The sequence below is a fragment of the Pyricularia oryzae genome, chromosome 1 (genome assembly GCF_000002495.2).
Source record: "Pyricularia oryzae 70-15 chromosome 1, whole genome shotgun sequence".
Lineage (NCBI taxonomy): Eukaryota > Fungi > Ascomycota > Sordariomycetes > Magnaporthales > Pyriculariaceae > Pyricularia > Pyricularia oryzae.
Genome location: NC_017844.1, coordinates 293,080 through 315,246, shown reverse-complemented (window position 1 = coordinate 315,246; position 22,167 = coordinate 293,080). Strand labels below are relative to the sequence as shown.

Here is a 22,167-nt window from a genome sequence, read left to right as displayed (position 1 = left end):
ACCTCCATGACCACCTCCATGACCACCTCCATGACCACCTCCATGACCACCTCCATGACCACCTGTATCCATGACCACCTCTATGGCAATGTTCCATGCTGTGCTTCATAGTAGAGCAATTGCCCGATTCAATTTCACTGCACAAACCCGCGAAGTCGACAAGCCCTGTAAATGGTGGTTGTATTCTGTCCAGCCACGGAAGCCTTTTTTGCCACCAGCGACCAATGACCTCGCAGTGCACCAGTATGTGTCATCTAGCTCTCTAGACGCTAAACTGAAACCCAAAGCTGCTTAAATCTGATCATATTTGAACATGACGCCATGCCGCGCCGAAGCGCCTTTCCCATGCCTTTGGACACACGATTTTAGAGGGAAAATGCCCGAGAAAGAAACGGAAGTCATACTGACAGGGCTTATCGCTGAATATCGCCAAGATCCTCTAGAGTGGGTGACCCGACCCACAAATGAACAGGACACCTGTCCATTATTTATTCTTAGAACGCTGTGGTGAAAAAACAAGTTGTCAGTGGGTCCACGCGTTCGGACGCCCGTCACTCGATTTTTGGCGCAAAATCCCGCAGGCGCGTCCAGAGTTATGGTAAAAACACGAATTCTGTACGCACCTTTAGCGTAGTGCATATACCATTATTTCAAGTCAATTTCTAAAGCCGAACTGCACGTCGTGATACCACTTTTTTGGGTGTTTTCTGTCATGGCCGGACAGATGCAGAAGCCAAATATGGTCTGGGCCGCACCCGCCCGCAAATCGAATCGCTCACGAACCGCCACATGGAAAGCCCAAGCCGTCCTCCCCGACGCTCCACGGCCGCGAATACGGCGAAATTACGAAGCCCACCTCCGGACAATAATCCGAATAATTACACCGAAGCCTTAACCCCAAGGCCGCTGAGAATACGGCCATCTACCGCCTCGAGTCGGCAAGCCCTTGAATCGACCCCCGCCCCTTTTGTTTCCGCAAGCATAACCAAAATCCATATCCGCACTTCGAAAAGCCAGGCAACAAAGACATACGAGGAATCCAAAGACTAGGCCGCGATGTTACAATCAGTAGCCGGTAGCCAAAAAAGCGGTTTCAGCCGTGGCCGTAGCCATGCCCGTGCCCGTTTGCGCAGCCGTAGCCGGGTTCAGGAGCCACCTCAAACTCCGGTTCAAATGCCGGCGGGCACTCCTATAATCGATCTCTCGGGCGTTGATAGTAGCGAAGTCGATCTCGATCTGGCTGCAGAATACTCCCGACAAACAACTGTTTCCCAAGCAACTACTATTTTAAAGCAAGTCAGCCCGAGCCCGGTAGCCAAAATTACGAACAGAGTAAAAAGGAGGAACAAATAACGCCTAAACCAACGAGGATTCCCCAGCTTGTATTGAGTACGAAAAAACGCACGGCCAAGACCGCTATAAAGCGTAAATCCAAGTCAAAATCGAGCTTTATATCGCCTTTCTCAACAATCCTATCGATCCTAAAAAGCAAAGCAAGCGCGAGAATATCTACACGTACCAAAAGGTTTAATACGCCCGAGGCTGAGACGGAGTTTTATGGGATAGATTGCCGTTGCTTTTGAAGATCTTTGGCTTTATTCCTATCTGTAGCGAGACGAAAACGCCCCTTAAGCGGTTGCGTTAGCTTGAATACGAGGAGTTCGAAAATTCCCTCAAGTACAGGCCAGAAACGCTAGATTACTCAGGCAACTTGCTAACGGTTTGAGCTAAACTAGATCTTTACCTCCATAATATATTCCGTGATCTTTCGGCAGTTTTGCCTCATTTTAGTCGGTGGGAAAGCGTGGCTATGAATCCGGAAAGTGCGCTGGTAGCGGTAGACACGTCGCTCGTCAATGCCTAAGATCTCGGCGATCTCGGCCACAGAACGCCCTAGAGAGAGTGAGCCGTTCACACACTCCTTCTGGGTACTGGTAAGGTGCGGCCTGGCGTCTGGGAATAGCTTCACTTGTGGAAACGACGTTGTTGTGCTGATTTTTGGCTTGGAATTCCAATAGGACTGGCTGCCCCGACGCGTGGGCACACGATTTTTGGTGTTGCACCGTCCCAGCCACCAGCCCCACTGATAACTTGTTTTTTTCACAGCGCTTCTTCTGGATTCGCACAAACGGCAAATATTCCCCGTTCCACCTGGCCAGCCTTCTATGCTATTTGGCTCAAACAACAGTACGTTTCCCATAAAAACCTTTACTGGCAATCGCTCATTAGTGGTTTTATCAATACTGGAAGCATTGATTCCCATGTGTTTTTAGAGTAAAGTTGGGCGACTTATAATCGACCTTGGTCTTGGATGTTAAGACTCCTAAAGGTTAGAAACTGGTTACCTCCAGGTTTGTGTAACTTGTATTGCTGTACGGGAAATCGGAAGCCGGTTATAATGGCTTCCACTTAGTAATGATAGGTGGGATGGCCAACGTTCCCTCAATAATGGAAACGAACGAACTCGAGGCCAACCATCTCAGTACTCGTCATTATCGAAGAAAGCACAGGGGTAGGCCAGGAAAAGCCCCCGGCTAGCCGCTGCTTTTAATGAAGGAAATTTCTTGGTTTGCAACTGCAATCACAAGATGCTTGGCCGCCGTAGTCTTGCTCCTGCGGCGGCGTATTAAGTAAGGCGCAGGGTTGCGGCAGGCGTTCATCAGACCACCAGCCAGCATCCGATGTGCAGGAGGCCGCGGGCTAGCGCACAATCCGATTTGCGGGTCTGGGCGGTAAATTGCGGGGACTCAACGAAAAACACAATTTTGTTTCCTGTCTGGGCTTTCTACGCTTGCTCCTGCCCTACGAGGAGGTTAATAGGCTAGCTGAAGCGGCCAAAGGCTTCTTTTCTTGGAGGGGACCGGGGGAAGAGGGGTTTCAACCGAGTTTTTGTCCCCCACTTGCTACTTTACTCCGTAGTCTCAGGGTTGTGTAAGAAAAGGCTGGGCTGCCAATGGATGCCACAGATACCCCGCCCCTGGAGCCTATCTGTCATCACCAACAACGAATACATACGTGAAGCTTGGTGCTGCAACGTCTGTGATCATTACTTGGAGATGTTGGTGGGCGTTGGCGGATGCTGATTGGATACTGTAACTTTGCAACAACGATCCTGACCTGCACATATGTGCTGTGTCGCATCGAGCGTGATTGGTGGCCTGCCCTAGTTGAAGGCAGCCTTTTATTGGGCTGGAAGAAACGAGCAACAAATTATGTAATGCGAGCTGCCGTGGCACGAAGATAGAAGAGGATAGAAATGAAAAAGTAAGATTAATATCTCTTCCAAAAATCTTCTTTTCTTCTCCGTTTCTTCGTCGCTAAATTCCTCATAAATTTTATCTTCCCCTTAGAGAAGCTGATATCTATATTAGAGAATATTTTACCACGAAATTTTCAATGCCTGCGGTTCAATATCAGGCAAGAAAGTATAGCCTACTTACTGTAGTAATCGAGAGTGGGCGACTGTAATCTCCCGCATAAGTGGCGACGGAAGAGGAAGAACAATTAGATTGTCGGTGACGACATAAGGGCTCCTTCGCAGCTATGATGAAATTGCGTATATGCCCAGATAAAATGACGACACCCTTCCTGACGCAAAGAAGACGAATTTATGTATGATTTTTTAGCAGGTATTTACCGCAAGTCTGCAACTGTTCTTTGTACATAATATCTGCTTCGTGGAATATATTGTACGCTGATACAAGGAGGTTTCTGCCAGCTAAGAAGTTTCACAGGATTTCGGTACAAAACATTTCTAATTTAGGAGCTGCGCATTGTCAGCGTTTATGGCAAAACCACAGAGTGCATATTCTTGATTATGACACGAAGGCGACCAGAATAATGGTCAATAAGCGGGTGGCAAGCCTCACTTTGGAGGTTTATGTCGGCCTCGGGTTGTATTGCTACTGTAGATAGATGCCTTTGAGATGATGCGGAAAATCGCAAATAATCAGTGACGCCTGCAACCTAAGTCAAACGAAGGACACCAGCCTAGTGACAAACCTTTTACAAGAGGTGACCACTCGGGCAGTCTGATTTTTGGTCAGAGCGACGACATCACTTAACTCTCCAGCTTCTCTTTCCATGCTCGTGGGCGTTGTACATCGCATTCACCACACCCATATTTTCCCACGGTTACCAACACTGGAAATCTTTCCTGACCTCGCTGCAACAACCCAGCCTTCTTGATATGGACCCAAACACAAGGTGAGTCGCTGTTGAAAGTCAATTCTGAGTCCTTTGCCGCTAAAAACGGCCAATCAACTACTAGATATTTCCAATATTCCCGACCCTGTCGTTTCTGGGAAAATTCAAAGACTTGTCGTTTTGGCTCAGCCTGCAATTTTTTCCACCCTACCAATGGCCAGGTCAACGACCGGGCCAGGCAGTCGACTCGTGCCCCGGACTCCGAAAGAGACAAGTTCCTGAGATGGAAGCGGCTGCGGCTACAGCAAAGTTCACCGAACGATGGCACTATAGACCAATTCTTCAGCACAGCTGCACAGCTGATTGAAAACGACACCGCTATGCCCAACAAGTCATCAAGGAACTAGCTACGGAGACCAATCTTCGAGTCATAAAAGGTATGGTACAGGATCTGACGCCCGGCAAGTCGCCTTCGCAAAAGGTCAAGCTGTGGTTGTTGCGCGTCCGGCCATTTTTCCACACGATCCTACACCAAGACATCATTAATTCTGTGGTCCTGGAACAGGGAACAGGAGGTTTCCATCATCTACCGCACACTTTTGGGGCCCGACGCAACCCGTCTCAAGCATATTTTTTTTGAACTCGTTATCCATGTAATCGATCACTGGATAGAACTCTCCTCCACGTATCCCGCAACTTCCAGCTTGGAGGCTCTGTCTCTATCCTGTGGGGTAATTAATGGCAAAGGCTATTGATACCAGCTCTGCCAACGTCGTTAATGCGCACTTTGAATCCATTGCGCGGGACCTTCGCCTTAGATGGGACGTTTTTGGCTCCGAGACAGGATTTCCACCACTTAAAAGCCAGCAGATATCTGGAGTACATTTCTCGCCACCTGAGGCTCGGTCAATTGATCCTAAACGCACCCTCTGTTAGTCTCCAAGCAACGGGTGCCGCTGCAGCATTCGAATTTAGCCAGGACCTGCCTGGTGCACTTTCTCGCCAGGGTCGGCATCATGATAATGACCATGACGACATTGAGAATATCAAATTGATGCCGGCATACGAGGATATCCTGTCGTGCCGTGATGGCTGACTACGAACCCCTCGCAGCATCACATCCAGGGTTTTCGCGGCTTGTTAGACCGTCACTTTCGACTTATTCGCGAGGATACTCTGCAAGACTTGCGTAATACCATCTGCAATCGTCTAGAGTTGAATACGCGTGAAGTTGAAGTCCGCACTGAAGTCATCAGCTACGACAACGCAACAGCTGTCGATGTTGCATTCGATAGGCTTACGGGATTGGAATTTACAACCAGATTTGATCAGCCCTAACGAGCTCGAGGTCTCGATAAGGCACAGCGAGCCGCATGGTGGGTGACAACTAAAAGACTCGCCGATGGAGCAATGGTCTGCATTGTGGATGAAACCAGCAACGTCCTCTTTCTGCAGGTGTCCAGATCCACTAAGCCGACAATTTCGGGCCCCGAAAATGCTGTGGATAAAAATAACAAACCTAGATACAGCTTGTGTGATGATGGCCATCACGCCTTTGTCTATCTCCGGACGGTGGACTCCAAAGTTGCACAGATCCGAAAATCCTTGCTGTGGCTCAAGACCATGGAAGCCAGGCAGCGAAGACAGATTTTTGAGTTTCCGTCCATTCTCCTGCCCTCGTTTCCCCCACCTCTCAAGGCTCTCCAGTCTATGTCGCGGTTGACATGCCGTTCATGCATGTCATTTCCTTGAGCGCTGGCGACGAGCAACCCACTATTGACGCGCCACTCTACGCCAAAAGGCCTGGATTCTCATACAATCTTAGGTGCCTGAAAAACGCTGGAGCAGAAATAAATTACACACCTAGTGACCCTTTTGATCCGGCCACTCTCTTACAGCATATCACGCTTGACTTGACGCAATCCCGAGCCATCATAGACTCACTAAGTCGATCACTCGCTCTGATCCAAGGACCGCCGGGGACTGGAAAAACCTACGTTGGTCAAGCCATCATCAAGGTGCTGCTGGCTAATAAGGCCCGCGCCAAGATCGGACCAATTGTGTGTGTCTGCTACATCAACCATGCTCTGAATCAGTTTCTGGAGCCCTTGGTTGGCGGGGGCATTCAAAATTTCATACGCATTGGGTCCCGGTCAAAATCAGAAAGGCTCCAGCCCGTCAATTTGAGGGAGGTCGTCAAACAGATGATAAGGATGCCAGTCGAAGGCAAGGCTCTTCGGGACTCTGTCGTTGAGCTTCAATCCGAAGCTGAATATGTCCAAAGGAAGCTCAAGACATACAAGCACCTCAACACGATCAGCTAGCGAAGAAATGACTGAGGAAGAAGACGAAGCTACCAGAGCTGACTTGGCCAGGCCATGTTACCAGTACTTGATCCACAGCCGCGCAAAATTCTTACAAAACTTCAAGAGAAAGTAATCAGCGTGTGCGCAGCGCGATTGACTTGCACTGCGGTCACTCGTTCAAGGGACCTTGCCACTCTGCATTCCTCCACGGCACTTTCAGATGCCTGAAGGAATGTGCAAGACCCAAAGAGAACTGTACAAACCCCTGCCGCAAGCGGCGTGGGAGCCCGGGACCCAAAAACCTATGAACCAGGTCAATTTATAGAAGTGGCTAGCGAGCTGCAGGTACAATACATTGCGAAGATTCTCGAAATACGCAACAAACGCAAGAAGTCATTTTTCCGAATACTATGGATGTACCGGCCTGAAGACCTTCCCGAGTCGCTCGGCATTATCGACTCGCTTTTATAACCAGATCCTGGCCACTCTTCCCAGCTCATTGCCTCAAAATACAGTATGTTTCCAAATCCTCCTTTCCCAGCAGACGTTAACTTGTAGTGATAGTGGATACTATCAACGCCATAAGCGTCAATTGCCCTGTGTATGTCCGCAGAGGTCGCCAGCACGGACATTTTTGGGGAAAGCTCTACGACTCGAGAAGCATGACGGTGTCGTCTCCGAAAATAATGAAAATGAAGCCGTCTGTACAGCTTGGTTCAGCAGGATTCTGTCGGGGGCCAGGACATCGCCGCATTTCATACGAAACAGCTGTGCGCAGTATACCTCCCCTGTACAAGGTAGCCTTAGGGGACCAAAGCTACCTGTATAATGACGGCAAGTGGTTTAGCGATGACTCTATCCATTCGGTGAAAGAATTCCTGTCTATTCTGCAGCAGAATGGACGTTATCTGTAACACGGAGCAAAAAAGCTTAATTCAAATATTGCTGCGGGTTTCTGTGACGGACAAAGAATACCCAGTTGGAACTTGGGTTATGTAGCATGTTAATGGCAGTTCATCTCTCGCACCGGCTTTAAGACCTACGCCAAAGGGTTATAGTTTACATTAGCAGTCTGAAGTACCCGGTGCCATTTCCACAGCGCAGGGTATAATTTCGTCCTCGTTTGCTACGTGAGAACGCAATTCGACCACAGCGCGGGAAATTTTAGAGGGAGTAAAAATGCAACTTGCTAAGAGAACCTTTGACATTAGATCGTACGGACTGGCCTACATTTATACACAGCTGAACCAATATTAATTTCCCATCCTATTTTGACAGCGCTACAGCCAAACCAATAAACGATGTTGGGGGTTTCTGCCCATCATGGAGTAAGGCAATCATGGACATAAGGCGGTCGAAATGCCCATGCCAAAGTGCCGGATAGCCGGCTCCGCATTGTGGAATATTCCCCAACCATCTCAAGCACTTCAAAAATACCTTCAGAGAGTCGAGCATAAGATAGGCGGCTTGCACGTTCTGCTGTAGATCCTGAAGTGCGAGAGTCGTAGGCTAGGCCGGGGAATTGAAAGAAAGCGACCCTCGAACGGCCGCCGTTGTGAGGCGGCAATGGTACTAAGCCCCATCGGGATGGGCACTAAACCCGGAAAGACAGGCTGCGACTTCGCGAATACAACAGCAAGCCTACCATTTTAATCCCTTTGCCAGCACGGATCTTACATAGTTTAGACATTCGAAGCTGGGCGCACCAGACCTGGATCCGGAGTTCAAAACAGTAGATATGTGTCTGCAGAGTGACAGAATCTCACCAGGGCAGTTCTTTAAGGCTTCGGTCGCAATAAATCGTAGCTTTTCTTGGCTTATTCGATTGTAATTGCTCCTTTCATCTTCATTAGCATCTGTTATATGGAACCGGATTAGCCCTACTTACACTACAGAGTTTGCGGCCGCAGAAAACACCAAGAGTAACAGTGGTGACGGACCAGCGAGCTCTGACCAACGCTTGGCCCTTCGTTTACGCTCGTGGGCTACTCTTCTAGGGCAATTGTGGATGCGCATATATAGGTCGGCCGCAATGCTTGCGTTGCCGTACCCAGGTGCCCGCTCCACTAAATCAAGTCGTCTTTCATTTCTCGACACATTCTCGACCAATCTAATCAAGCAGAAGAGTTCTACCCATCCAAGCCTCGAAAGAAAACAAGAGCCACTGTTGATAGCTTCGTTTACTGCCATGAAGGCAGCAGATATGCGGGGGTCTGAGCTGGGAATATTATCCGGCAATGATGTTTGCCTCAGTAATGCTGTCCAGCTTTCGGAGACGGCGATACAGGAATCAGAAAATGCCGAAGCCGAGGCGGGGGTGATAAGTCTCGGCGATGGCAAATTTTGTTGCACCAGGGGTTTTTCGGAAATACGTAGGGTTGCAATTCCCGACTCTAGAGTTTCCAAATCGCGGTCAGGTTCCATTGTTAACTTCACTTCAGCTCTTCGATGGAAAAGTTGGCACTCAAGGCGTTATATATGAATAATATGACTCTGCCCCATTTTCCATTTTCAGGAACCTGATTCCGGTAATCCATTTAGTAGATCTAGTTTCTATAACTTTGCATGCTAGCGATGATCTTTCCTTCCAAAAATACAGTTTAGGCCTTGGTCTTGTATGAGATTTCGTATCTGGTACGGGCATTTGCTAATCATTTCAAACCCGCTTTTGGTTGTAATTCCTACAAATATCACGGAGCCCAATGATTTTGCCTCCACAGTTACGGCCTTGGAAAAGCCTTCTTGATATTGTGCCACCGACGTAGATATTGCCAGAGGCTCCTTGTTCTGCTTTCCATCTTTCATACTGGTTGAACTTCGGGAGTCTCTCGTTTCGGCCCAACAATAAAGTTGCGAGTTTTGGAGCGGTAGCCGTAGAAGCGCGATAAGGGACGGCCCAGGCGGTACCCGGCATCGGATGCGCAAGTGTACCAAACTCAAGCCTGAGCAGAATTCGGGAATGGATGCGAGCTCGATATAGAATAGGGATGCGAGCATACGGCTTGCAGTCGATTGAAGGAATCGCATGCTTGTCCCTTCGTCGTACTCAACAATGAGATCCGAGGGATTTTTCTTTCCCTCAATCAAAGGCTGGGCCTTGGCTATGTTGCCGTTACAAAAGTGTACCGCGACATCCGCAGGACTCGAAAGCGAATCACTGCGATGTGCTGGAGATATTGAGCTACTGAGCTGATCGCATGTATGTCGTAAGTATTGTGAAATAGATGCGTTGGGTCGATTGACAATGAGACACGCCAATGGCCCGCCAAGCATTCTTGATTTGTCTAGGTCCCAGGTCAAGCCCTTTCCAAAAGAGATTTTCGACCCTTTGCTTATTTCGGGCTTTCGTAAGCTCTTGAGATGGTGCTTACAGTCCTCAATTGACCATTCTTCCAAGAAGACCGTTTGCCCAAAAAAGGCACCTAACCAAAAAGTCAGAAAACCCCATACCGAGATAACGGAATGAGGAGGGGAGACGAACCGGTATCAACGCCAATGACAATATCGAAAAACTCATAAGGCCTAAAGTGGTAAGCCATACAGGCAGTCATCTGCCGCATATCTTCAAGAAACTTTACCAGGCCCTTCTTATTTAGCCCCGAAAGTTTGAGCACCCTGTTTCCGGCGGTTGGCGGCTTCAAAGGGGTCTTATTTTTGTTCTCCGCTTTACACAAAGGGCATTCGTTAACAGAATATCCCCATGGATCTGCCTGGATGGTGGAGCCACTTAAGACGACGCAGGGGTCGCATAGCCGATGGCCGCAACTGAGGCTTCGGTCCGCCGTCTGGGCAAAGCAAACAAAGCAGGTGATGCTGCCTTCAAATGCTGCCCAAACAGCCTTGAAACGTTGAAGAAGATCGATGTGAGCGCGGGAGGATGGTATGTTCTGCTCTTCAACCAGCTGGCGTCTTTTGGTGGCCAATGTAACAAAACTGGAGCGAACGCGAGCATTTAGGGTCCCGAAAGTCGATTTTTCATCAATGCACCCATCGTAAAGTTCGTTAAATGTTTGTCCTGGAGGAAAAACTGTCAAAAACTCAATTAGCTTCTCCATGAGATATGGTCAACCTTGGAGGTCATTTAGTTATTGTGCAACTTACAATGCATCCCTGGCGGGTACGCATTGATTTGCAGGGCGGATGCAATGATCAGAGCCCGGTCGATATATATTGTTGGCTCCTCGTCTATTAAAGCCTGGGTTCTGCTAAGGAAGTCGGAAATGTGTGACCTTAGCGTCGTTGGAACAGGGTTGTTCCTTCTGGAGGCATAGTAATAATTGTAGTTAAAGTCTTGGTTTATCGCAAAGTGATAGATGGCATCTTGAAGAAGATGTATGAGGTGCTGTTTCTTGAAATCGAGGCCTGCGTTTTTGCATGCGTTAACACCTTCTTCTAGGTGCTCCGAAATAGGAGAGCCCAGCTGGACGAATCTTATACTGCGGAAAGCCATTTGTATAAAATTGTCTGGCTCTAGGTAGGATTTCTGACTATTAGTATTCCCTTGAGAGTGGTTTCGTAGTTTTTTCCTAAGCTTGAGGTGAATGCGAGCCTCCAAGGCTTCGGGCTTAAATATGCTGTCTGTTTCCTTGCACAGGACCAAAACTCTCGGAGGAAACGGGACCCGGATCTTCATTGAGAGATAGGTCCAAGTCGTCAATATGTCTTCGACGTGTTCAAGGCCTCCCAGGTCGTCGAGGAAGAGAAGCACAGCAGATGCGAATGGCACCAGCAGTCGCCAGTACAATCGTAAAGAAAAGTCCGTTCTGCTCCTCATTTCTTGTACGATGCGGTGCTGTAACATGTCGCCCCTCGGTTGTCGAACAGCTCTCATTCCCCGAGGCAGCATTTTGTGCATTTCGCAGTCAACTATAACAACAGATGGCGAAAAATGACGCAGAGCAATGCCGTCAGATCGCAGGCCCTCCATATCAAAATACCGCCGTTTACACTCCCCCCCAATGGCGAGGGCTATTTGTGGGCAGGAAGTGTGTGTGGAATCAAACGCTGTGTAAGCTTGCCGATATTCAATCAGAGCTGAGCTTTGTCCAGGTAAACCGGAATCCAACTCAAGCCAGGCCTGGGCCGATGCTTCCGTGTGAACTTGGTCTCCGACTCCCATATTGGCGCAACTAGTTAAGAATAAATACGATTTTCTATGGCACGGCCTGGACCTGGGTGAGGGTTGCTTTCGGAACTTTTAGGTGTATGTTCCCCGCCATTATTCCCCACTCGATTGCAAATGTGTGGGAATAGGTTTCGATAATTCCAGAATCTCTAAGCCGGATTTCAGTTTTTAGTTTCAACAAACAGTTTTGCGCAGTATATTTTAATCGTTTAAACCGTGCAGCTTTTGCTGTTCGAGAGAATAAAAAGCACACAATAGGGAAATAGCAGATCGAGAGGGGCAGTGATGAGGAATGACAAACAATGCATACCACAAAAGCATCCGTTTGGACAAGTATTCCCAGCCATAGTAAAAGCACTAAAAGGACCACAAGAGCCTTAGTTCTCATCTTCTAGCCCTATTTAGCCTTAGACTATTCTGTAGGCGGCCGCTCAGGAAAGAACTGGTGCCACCTGCATAATCCGATTGTTTTCTTCGTGAATCGCCTGCTTACGTAATACTAACCCAGAGGGTTAGGTTTCAAAAGCCATCACGTCGTGCTGCGATATATAACAGTTCCCTGCCTTGAAAACGAAGACAACAACTTATACGAGATCCTTTACAAACGGCGGCTGCTGCACCGAGAGAATTCTAAGCGGAGGCAGGCTGGCTACAGAACTAATTGCAATGACAAACCCTTTTCGAGGTTCGATATTTAGAAGAGTGAAACGCACTTTGTGGCTCCAATTACTCCAATCGCTGGGCGTTGCTTTGTTGAAATGGCCATTGCGGCTCTCCTACAATACTTGGAAAACGCACTATCAGAAAATTTGGGCGGGGGCATAAAAGCCCCAGAATTATGTATACTAGACCCAGTTTGTTTCACCGTTAGTGGGACTAGTATTGTGCCACTGTGCCACTGTGCCACTATGCCACTATGCCACTATGCCACTATGCCACTATGCCATTGTAAAATGTGCCGTGGCTACACGAGATATCTACTTGGATTCCTCATAAATTTATTAATCAATTCAAACTTCCTGGCAAACACTGTGCTATTCAAATATTAACATGTGTTGTTCTCCAAGATTCTAATGAAATCACTTTGGAAGACTCGCCGAAGTTACACTGCCGCATCGTACAGATTTAATTATAATCAACCTCTACACTTTGGTTACCCTCAATTTGTATATCTCTGTCGCAGTGCTTGGTCATTTGAAACGGCCGTTGCCAAGCACACCTTCTTACTGCAGGCCACCGGGCACAGCCCAGTACCTGTTATCGAAATATGGACAAATTCGCGATATACGCCGAAAATTTTAATCCTAGCACTACAGTGTTATCACCTCAAACGCGTCTAAGATCGCAAGCGTTCCAGATTCCACACCATTGCCAAAGTTACTCGCAACTGTACTCAGCATATCCGCCGCTTCACCCGCTTGTTCTCAGTCCTAGCTGGCGAAGTAAAGACAGCCTTCAGACCATGAACAGCTTCCCAATGTCATCAACGTTACATTTTCCAACACAACCAGCTGGATATTCTAGAATTCCCAGCTGCAGAACTCCACCAAAGCCCCGCAAAGTGTTGACTGATGAGGCTCGCCGAGATACTTTTATATTCTCTGAGACAGACAAAAACCTTGCACAAACACAAATTGGGGCTGTATTTGGAGTAGAGACAGGGTAGGTAGACTTTTGCGTCTCTTTCAACTGATAAGTTGACAGCTTCAAAAAAGGTCTCCATTGCTATTTAGACTCCATGCCCGCATGTGTCTAAAATAATCTTGCTAATCAAAGAGCTCGTTAATATAGTACCATTTCCAAAGTTTTAGGAGATAAAAAGACATCTCCAAGTTACATCGATAAAAGCAAACTGCCTCTGAAACGGGCTGTCGGACGAAGAACTAGCATCTCTAACATTGAAATGGAATTTCTTGACTGGATCAAGAAAAACGGCCCGCTCAGGTCTAACCAGGAGCTTCGAGACAAGGCTGCCATTTTCTGTCAAGATACACCTGGCAGCTATGATATGCGAAAGCTGTTTCAGTCTACAAAGAGACTGGAAAAGTTTAAGCAAAGACATAATATAAACTTCCTCAAAACAGGTCTCAGGCCATTGAAACCCAAGATAGCACACGGATCAGTTCCACCGACGCCCCAGAAAATGAGCATATCGCTAACTGCCAGCCCTGTGGGCCAGATTGTTATAAACAATGAAGGGAGCACGAGCTTTATGGAGGTTCCGGCTGCAAGTAGATCGTATGTAAATCCACAAAGCAGCTACTCCCTTTAATTTTGTTAATCTAATATTGTTAGCATTTTTGCTTATCGGAAAGAGCCGTTCGCCTCATCCCGCAGGAAACATTGCTCCCAGACACAAGAGGTTTTCCAACTCCCACAACAGAGCCTGGCGGTCCGGAAGCTGATTCCCCCCTGTACGAGGACGCACTGAAAGCTGTTGAGACGCTTCTCAACTATATCCAAAGAGAGGCTGGCGACCCGGGCGACTATTGTGCTGTTCTCTGCTTGGCTGAGAAAATCGGACTATCAGCTAAGAAACCAACTTAGTAGTTGCAGTATGGTAATTCATGGGCTGTTTTATTGCTGTTAAAATTTTCTATATTGACATATGGACCACTTAGCTGCGGAAAGCGGTTATGCATAATGTGGAGTCAGCGTACTAGTATGTTAGCAACGTGCGCCTACAATATATGATCCCCGCAAGAGAGCTTGGAATGTGATACTGGGTTAAGTGTAAATAGCAATCGGAAGAGCTTTCCCTCGGCGTTTCAATCAAATTGCGGATCTTTCGTCATGTTAAAGGCTACCTTTCAAAGATTTTCACCGCTTCATGAGCTCAGGTATAACATGCATTGATCTTTGCATGGGTTTTCAGATGGCCGGCCAATCGTCCTGGGAGGTCTGCTTGTCTACATGGGTTTTGGTACGTTCCCAGCCACATTGTACCGGCAGCGGCGGCTCCTGCCCGCTTGCGCCATAATACTGCACGGACCGTGCCCGTTTGCCACAGCCACAGCCACATTCCTAGTGGCCAAGCGTTCCATAACTCCACGTGTCGTCTGCTCAAACCATCGTCCGTCACTAACTCTTGCTCAAATGAACCGTTTCAACATAATGTCAGATAATTTTATGGACGCGCCTGTGGGCTTCGAAGCCTTTGTCAACACGTCACCCGCCAACTTCAGGAGTTATATGTTGGGCATTTTGCGTAACCGACACCAACGGAAAACCCCTAAAGCCGATGCGATCGACCAACTGCAGGCCGAGGTTGCAAAACTGCGGGAGGAAAACGAAAAACTACGGCAGGCCAGCACAGCCAAGAAACCATGGGATGAGGACGCCGAGGCGACCAAGCTGCGGGCTACGATCGCAGAATTACAGGCCGAAAACGATCGGTACAAGCAACAAGGCACAGCGCTTTTGAACAGTATGGTCAGTCCGGTCAGCAGTCTCTCAGATGGGTCTTGCGGGGTCGCCAGCAGTTCCAGCAGTCCCGAAGATTTTGAAACCGGCGGCGAGAGTCCAAACTACGAATCCGATGCATCTTCGAGCTTGGTCCAGCAGAACGAAAATTCACGGAGTGCTTTGCCATCAAAAACGCCTGCCACCCAACAAATAGCCGCTCCCACGGTACCAACAATACACGTTGACGAAATGGGTCCGAATTTTACCTCCAGCATCGAGAAGCTTGGGCACACTTTCACCGGCTTGGTGCGTATCGTCGGCTTGGAAAGCGTCGATCCACGCCAGCTAGGGGAACAACCGGCCGAGGACTGGGATCTTCGGAGTGTAAAATATTGCCATGAGAACCAAACGTGCAAAATATATCTTGGCGATAACAAGACGGGGTTTCAGATGCCGGACTTCCCCGTGGCGACCGCGGACCCGTCTGAAGCAGAAATGGAGGAGTTCATCGACAGAATTTGCAACGACCCACCCAAGGAACAGATCAATTACTATGTCGGGCCATCGCTTGCACACGATAACCCGCGATTTGACCAGTTGATCCGCCCGGGTGGTCTCGAACAGCTACCAAAGCTGCGCCAGGAGAAAGCGTCTGAAAGAGGTGCTGATCCAAGAATGTACGGGGATGTTCCTGGCGTGACCAGCCCTTACCATCATATTGGTGAACCGATGTCTGGCACTGGCTTACATTGCGAGGACGGCAACCTTCAGTCCGCCAATATCAATCTCCTGGGACTTAAGCTATGGGTTCTGATCGACCCGAAGTCAACGGAAAAGCTGGAAACATTCATCAGAACACGCTACGGCGGTCGTAGGTGTGATCAATGGCTCCGGCACCTTCACCTGTTTGTTCGACCAGCCGACCTCCGCAAAGAGAAAATCGAATTCAAGATGGTGGCTGCCCGTCCTGGCGACATGGTCGTGACGGGGCCGAGGCAGTACCACATGGTAGTCAACATGACCGCGTCGTTCGCCGTAGCCATTAACTTTCTGCTGGCTGGTGATCCATTATTTCCCGAAAGAGAGACGCAAGTGTGCGCAGATTGCTGTTTTGTATTTGCGTTGGAAGAAAATCTTGGAAACTTCAAAGGTGTGGACGAATGCATGCCTGGTGAGCAGCAAGTCGCCAGCCAAGATTCGCATATCAAGGCTTCAAGAACAAGGAATAAGCCCACGGCCACAAATTCAGCTACCAACTTGGACAGGGAAAACACCCCAGCACCGGGAAGGTTAGGGACGACGAACTCTGCTACCGCTGTATTGAGGAACAAATTGCCCGGCAATCCAAAGGCCGTTAAAAGAAAACCCCCGGATACTCACCAAGCACACAATGGGCAACATCGCCGGTACCTGCCAAATGATCAGCTCACGAAGCGGCAGAGAAATACCCCGACTATCAAAGAGCTGGCAGAGGAGTTGACAGGACACCGCGCGAAGGAGCGGTTCGGGCGTTATATGCTGGCATTCAACAACGAATCCTCTCTCGAGCTCCCAGCACCCTGGGACGATCAAGTTGACTTCACCTCGCAGGTTTACAGCTACATCGAAAAGGGAGGACAGTACACAGAGTCCGGGGCATTCCGAAAACTTGTGGGATTGATTGTTACAGCTTATGCGGTCAGGCGCGCAGATATGCAGTCGGCCGAAATAGGCAGGCGCAACATGAACAGACAGCTGCAACAGAAATATTTCGGAACAGTCATCAAGAGAATGAGCCAGCAGGCTTTCTGGAACTGGATATCACGGAATCGTAATTTGTGGAGCCTAGGATCTGGGTTGCTGCCTTATTTACCAAGCGACAATGAGGGCATGGCGTCATTTCGAGACTACGAAAGAAGTTCCAAGGCAGAGGTGGACCAACTCAAAGCAGAGCTTGACAAAATCCCACAAGTCAAAGAAATGGAGCAGGCTGGAGAAGCGTTTGTTGACCGAATTTTACAGCGTCGCAAATTCGTCTGGCAGGACATCGCCTCCAAAGAGCTTGAACAGCTGCCTATAGAGGCACTACTGTCACTGGTCAAAGTTAGGCGCCTTGAAGAAAACGAAACCGACAAATCATGGCAGCCCCTGCCGGAATATCAATGGCAGAGGCCCGACGCGGTCGTTCAAGGCGCGCAGTGCGAGTTGTGTGAGGCGGACTCGTGTGACTGCATCAGGCGTTGTTTCGCCAAAGCACCTTCCGTTGTGTATTTTGACGGAAAAGAACTTGGCCTGCAAGCAATGGCGGAAGTTCCCGGGGATATGGCGTATAGGAAGGGCACTCTGATTGGGGAGATTGTTGGGCGCATCGTCCCTCCCAATACTTATAACGACGGCCGAGCTATGAATATGGTTAGAGAGGATATGGACAATGAATATGTGGGCCAGATTTGGACCGGAGAAGAGGGTAATATCTTTCGGTTTACGAATCATAAGTGTGCGAATGCCGAGGCGGAAGTGAAGGGGAAAAAAATATCGGGGGCTTATAGGATGGTTCTCGTTGCAACTCAGGATATACTGCACGGTATGGAGGTGTGTGTGGACTTTGGGCAAAAGTTCGACCCATGTTTTTGTGAGATCTGCAGGTCGTCTGTGCTGAGGAGCTAATAGGAGCCTGCACTGGCTGGTGCGTTCAACCTAACCCTGCGGGTTAGTAAATTTATCAAGATGCGGTTACTGTTACTCACAACGCGACATTAAAAGTTGATTAAATCAATCTTTGCGACTTCGCGACTTTTGGAAAGTGTTCAACTCCATCGAGAAGCAGTGTAATCATCCCAAACCCGCGTGGCCGAGCTCAGGCCTATGCCGTTGGCGGCCCCGAAAGCAGATTGACGCTAATCAACAGTGCGCTGTTCTGGGGGTATTTAGTCAGGGAGCATAAGCATCATTACGATAAACAGCAAAAGCACAGAACGCAAAAAATAGAGCAAACTGGAATGAATTCCGCCGAATGCTGGGCTACCTACTCAGCATACTGTGATGATTGTGGTCTGAATAACTGCTAAGTCGGGTGACCGCCGTCTCTCGAACATATACTGACACGCCGCACAGCTGGAGACGGTGAAAACGGCATACTGCTACCCTTGCAGAACTCCGTGCAGGCTTGGAGCTGACAGCCGCCTTCGCTTTTTTCAGCGCCGATGAGCGCTTTGGAGGCCGCAGCCAGCCGTCATTGACTGCTTCTGCTCCAGATTGCGCTGCACGGGGACAAACCCGTCATTTTCGTCAAAATAGCCCATTGCCTGCGCAGCAAGGGCCGCTTTAGCCGCCGAGGGCGACAGTTGGGCCATGCCATGAGATATCAGGGACACACGGGCCACACATCAACTTGGACTAGAAATCCTATCTTCCAGAGGCCTGTAAAGTAGCCATAAATGCCAAGGCCGCCGCTGCAGTAGCCGATGGACTACAAGAACCATGAATCTCAGGTTGGATTTCTTGGGCACGCCCTGCTCCAACTCCATCATCCTTGCAATGAACTCCGGGTTGACCGGGGTCAGGCGGAGGAATTCCAATCTTGTCCTTCATATCGAGATATCCTGCATATCCAAGCAGCCGGGCATATTCATCGCGAGCCTTGTTGAAATAACGAACGTTCTTCGGTCGCTTTTCGAAGTTGAATGGAGAGATTTTCGTTGCAGGCATCCACCCGAAGCTTTTCTCCCTAGCGAAATAAACAACTGGGAACAGTCGCTCCTGCTCCAAATCGCCACCATTCTCATATCCAGGCGCCCACCCTTTAATGTTCTTAGCTTCTTCGTCTACCATATAGCAGCATGGAATTTTCTCTTTGACAAGGATAGTATCTTTAACAAGAGGAATTTTGCCACATGCTTTTTCCCAAGGAAGAACCATAACGCCGTAGGAAGATTTTGAGCTCCAACTGCCGGTGTATAGCTGTCCCTCGTTGGGGCTGGATATGCCGTTAAACAAAATCGATTTCGTTATGTTTTTGCTCTTCGTCGATTTTGATGAAACAATTTCAGCCCTGCTCCGACGGGGCCTTTGGCTGCACGCTGTTTCAAAATCTGCAGCTACAAATCGAGAATTCGCATCTTTTTTCGATATAAATTCCGCGAGCTCAGTCGAGACTGCAGGGGTCTTTGTTCTGATATCTGGAGCACTGGTCGCATGACAGGCGGCAGACGCTGGATGTGCTTTTTCGTCAAATGAAATTTCCTCGCAGCTTTCAGCTTGATGCCCAAGATTTTGAAGCATAGCTGATGGCCGTGTACGGCAGCCGCTTATATGATTGTGTCTGTCCCTGCGGTGCCATTCCAAAAGGGCCGTCTCCATGCACCCGAAGGCGCAAGCCTTATGGAGAGCCTGTTTTATTATTTCGATGGCGCTATCGTCACCGTCCAGTGCCGCCTCGATTATATCGTTCTGATCTGCACTTACTAAAGCTGTCAGAGGTTCGTTCGCTTGTCGATGCGAGTTAGTGAAGTTGTGTACGTACAGCCGTCATTGACTTCGATTACTACTGAGCCTTCTTCACGAACCAAGCTCCTCGGACCCAGGTCCATTGGTTTGTGGTAGGGAGATGGACTTCCGTAAAAAGCCCGATCAAAGTAGACGCCGACGTCTTCTCCGGTTGAGTTGGCTGCAGATCTGGCAGATTGCAGGCCTAAATTATCAGAGTCTGGCGTGTGGCCGATGGAAACCATACTGATGCCCCAGGCTACCTGATGAACACTGAATAGAAGTTAGAAGGTCAGTTATGCCTTCGCGACATGGAAGCAATGACGACTAGTTGTGCCTCAAATACAACCTTTGCGGTGCAATTTGCGCTTCTTGGTCGCATCGATTCAGGGAGAGAAGGGCCACCGCGCCACCACCGCATTACTGGCGTAGTGGCGCGCAGTGGCACGTAGTGGCGGGAGCTGTAAAACCGGCGGCTATACGGGGAGGGGACACCAAATACATTAGAGCTCGTACCAATAAGTCACAAGTGCGCTACACGTAAATCGTCGGGCGCGGACTTTGGCGTGGACCTTTGCATGCATTCCGCTGAAAAAACACATGTAAGGGATGAGATAGATTAAATAAGCTTTGATGTATTTGGGAAACCTATAAACCGATGTTCCAAAAATGCCCCTATACACTCGGCAGGGTTTATTTTTCTTAACTGTCACTTGAACTGTATCGTAGCAGGTCTCGCACCTTGCGGATCAACGGCAGCTCCGTATTCTCGACCGTCGCGAATTGTCCCTCCGAAACACCGTCACGGAAAATGAAAATCTTTTCGGGTAGACGCCCCTGGTTGTGCTTTTGCCAAAGCACAAGACGTGACCCGAACCGCTCCTCGAGACGGTCGTCTGCCATTTCCTGGCCACCCTTCTGCGCCCAGGCAACCGCCGGCCACTGGGCGAGGTGCTTATCGATGCTTGAGACGAGACCAACTACACTGGGGAGGCCTGACTCTCGATCGACTCCCAGATTGGTCGGATGGATTACAGGGATGTGTCGAACGGGTGGGAAAGAAGGCGAAGAACTGACAGAAATGAATGGATGGGCTGTGTTGGCAATGGAAACTGGAAACTTAGGGGGGGCTGGGGGTTAGGAAGGGAGGTTAGGAAGGGGGTTAGAAACACGACTTGTTCACAATTCGCCAGCTTGCCGTCGTCTTTCAGCACAGCTTTCAAGGTCTCCTGCGTTTTCGATAAACCTGATATTTCATCCCTAGTCGGACGGGACACACCTCTCTGCGCCTAACACCCAGACCCATCACCCCAGGTGAATAGGGTTCACGTAGAAACATGGCCGCCCTTTCGGATACCATCGACCAATCGACGGGGTAGCTCCGAAACTCTTGACACGACAAACAATTGGAAAATCCCGTCTGGACAGAATGACGCACTGGAAGGCAGGCAGCGATGCCCCGGTGCCAGTGGCTTTTGGCTAGGAAGAGCAGAAAGAGGAAGGCAGAAATGTACGAAGTGATAGGGAATTTGGTGGCGTGGACCATATGCCGGCCTTTTGGTGTGCCTGTTTTTTTGTCCCCCACTTGTTACCAGGGACTGTGCTGTTGCATTTGTGACGGTTTAGTTTCTTGGCTGCATTACAGGAACGACACCACACCACACTTTGCGGCAAATCAAATGAAAATGACGGGCTGGCCAGGCTCACATGAGAAAGGGGATTTAGGAAGTTGTAATTACGGAGTAGTCTTGCCACATACGACGCAAGCTGCTACTCATGGGGGTGTGCCGGGGGTGGGGTTGCCTATGCTTTCGTCGTCCGACACACGCGCTTGGAACGAAATCTATTTATGAAAAACGATGAGCGGTAAATAGTGGTCGCGACGCGGTCAATAGGCATCCAAGATTCGACGTTTCCTTCCTCCGTATTTTCTATTTTACGCGTCGCGCGTCACGTCTATCTATTGACTTTACAGCAATGGCTACGGGAAAAGTTATTTTAGTTGTGGTTCTCCAAATCCAATCAGCTGCCACGGTTAGCCGCCTTGTCTGGCGATGGCTGGCGAATGGCATGACTGCCAAGGGGTACAACATGAAATGCAGCGCAATTCTGGCCACATCATTTATTTCCCTACGTATGTCTGACGATGCTATTGGCCCATGAAATAGAATCGTTGTACAGTTTGGAGCAAACATATCTTCCGCTTTCAGTGTATACATTCAATCTTCAAAGTTTGAAGACGACCTAACGCTACTTGAGTGTACGTGACAAGATGAAGGAAGATCCAGATTTGGCTCCATAATAAGCGATAAACATCCATTCTTGGCCCTAATGAACCATCTACCAAAGTACCTCCAAGTAGTTGCAATTTATCGTTGATGGGGGATGCAGTGGCGGATTCTAACATTTCTGGTTGTGTTGGGGATGCATTCATGATGTTCATCCGGTAAAGGGTTCGAACTTGCTTAGCGGTAAGAAACCGCAGGGTTACCAATTTGGAGGCCATGGCAAACGTTGAGCAATGTGGTCGAAGATGAGTATGACGTTGTTCGTCTAGGACGCTGGCGGTAGCTCGGAGCATCGACACAGGTATCAACAATGTCAGCGGCAAAAGCTAGCAAGTAGATCTCCTCGTCCCTCGTCCCCGCCCGGCGTGGTTCTTTTGCGTCGGATCAGGGCGATCACGTGCATCAGCCCGTTGATTATCTTTGCTCCTTACCT

General features: G+C 49.0%; 6 protein-coding genes across 6 annotated transcripts; 2 read left to right on the top strand and 4 right to left on the bottom strand.

Moving 5' to 3' along the window:
• Positions 1-1,065: 1,065 nt before the first annotated feature.
• Positions 1,066-2,493, bottom strand: MGG_16007 (uncharacterized protein; the record flags this gene model as incomplete). The annotated part of the gene is made up of 4 exons (XM_003708737.1): positions 1,066-1,282; positions 1,406-1,416; positions 1,745-2,083; positions 2,461-2,493. 4 exons carry the CDS (start codon positions 2,491-2,493, stop codon positions 1,066-1,068), a joined length of 600 nt encoding a protein of 199 aa, XP_003708785.1.
• A 3,063-nt stretch (positions 2,494-5,556) lies between these two features.
• MGG_14611 (uncharacterized protein) lies at positions 5,557-6,539 on the top strand (the record flags this gene model as incomplete). The annotated part of the gene is made up of 2 exons (XM_003708736.1): positions 5,557-5,858; positions 5,972-6,539. 2 exons carry the CDS (start codon positions 5,557-5,559, stop codon positions 6,468-6,470), a joined length of 801 nt encoding a protein of 266 aa, XP_003708784.1. The 3' UTR covers positions 6,471-6,539.
• An 848-nt stretch (positions 6,540-7,387) lies between these two features.
• Positions 7,388-8,876, bottom strand: MGG_16006 (uncharacterized protein; the record flags this gene model as incomplete). Its single annotated transcript, XM_003708735.1, has 4 exons — positions 7,388-7,491; positions 7,890-8,046; positions 8,130-8,163; positions 8,341-8,876. The coding sequence occupies 4 exons, from the start codon at positions 8,874-8,876 to the stop codon at positions 7,388-7,390; spliced, it is 831 nt and encodes a 276-aa protein (XP_003708783.1).
• A 232-nt stretch (positions 8,877-9,108) lies between these two features.
• Positions 9,109-9,641, bottom strand: MGG_13686 (uncharacterized protein; the record flags this gene model as incomplete). Its single annotated transcript, XM_003708734.1, has 1 exon — positions 9,109-9,641. Exon 1 carries the CDS (start codon positions 9,364-9,366, stop codon positions 9,109-9,111), a length of 258 nt encoding a protein of 85 aa, XP_003708782.1. The 5' UTR covers positions 9,367-9,641.
• Positions 9,642-14,612: 4,971 nt separating this feature from the next.
• On the top strand, positions 14,613-18,064 carry MGG_02032 (uncharacterized protein). The gene has a single exon (XM_003708733.1). It carries the CDS (start codon positions 14,674-14,676, stop codon positions 17,626-17,628), a length of 2,955 nt encoding a protein of 984 aa, XP_003708781.1. The 5' UTR covers positions 14,613-14,673; the 3' UTR covers positions 17,629-18,064.
• Positions 18,065-19,400: 1,336 nt separating this feature from the next.
• Positions 19,401-20,349, bottom strand: MGG_02031 (uncharacterized protein; the record flags this gene model as incomplete). The annotated part of the gene is made up of 3 exons (XM_003708732.1): positions 19,401-19,420; positions 19,484-19,709; positions 20,188-20,349. The coding sequence occupies 3 exons, from the start codon at positions 20,347-20,349 to the stop codon at positions 19,401-19,403; spliced, it is 408 nt and encodes a 135-aa protein (XP_003708780.1).
• Positions 20,350-22,167: the final 1,818 nt, after the last annotated feature.

What these genes read in the sequence shown, in the direction of transcription:
- MGG_02032 (XM_003708733.1), top strand. Translation starts at nt 14,674, where the DNA reads ATGAACCGTTTCAACATAATGTCAGATAATTTTATGGACGCGCCTGTG.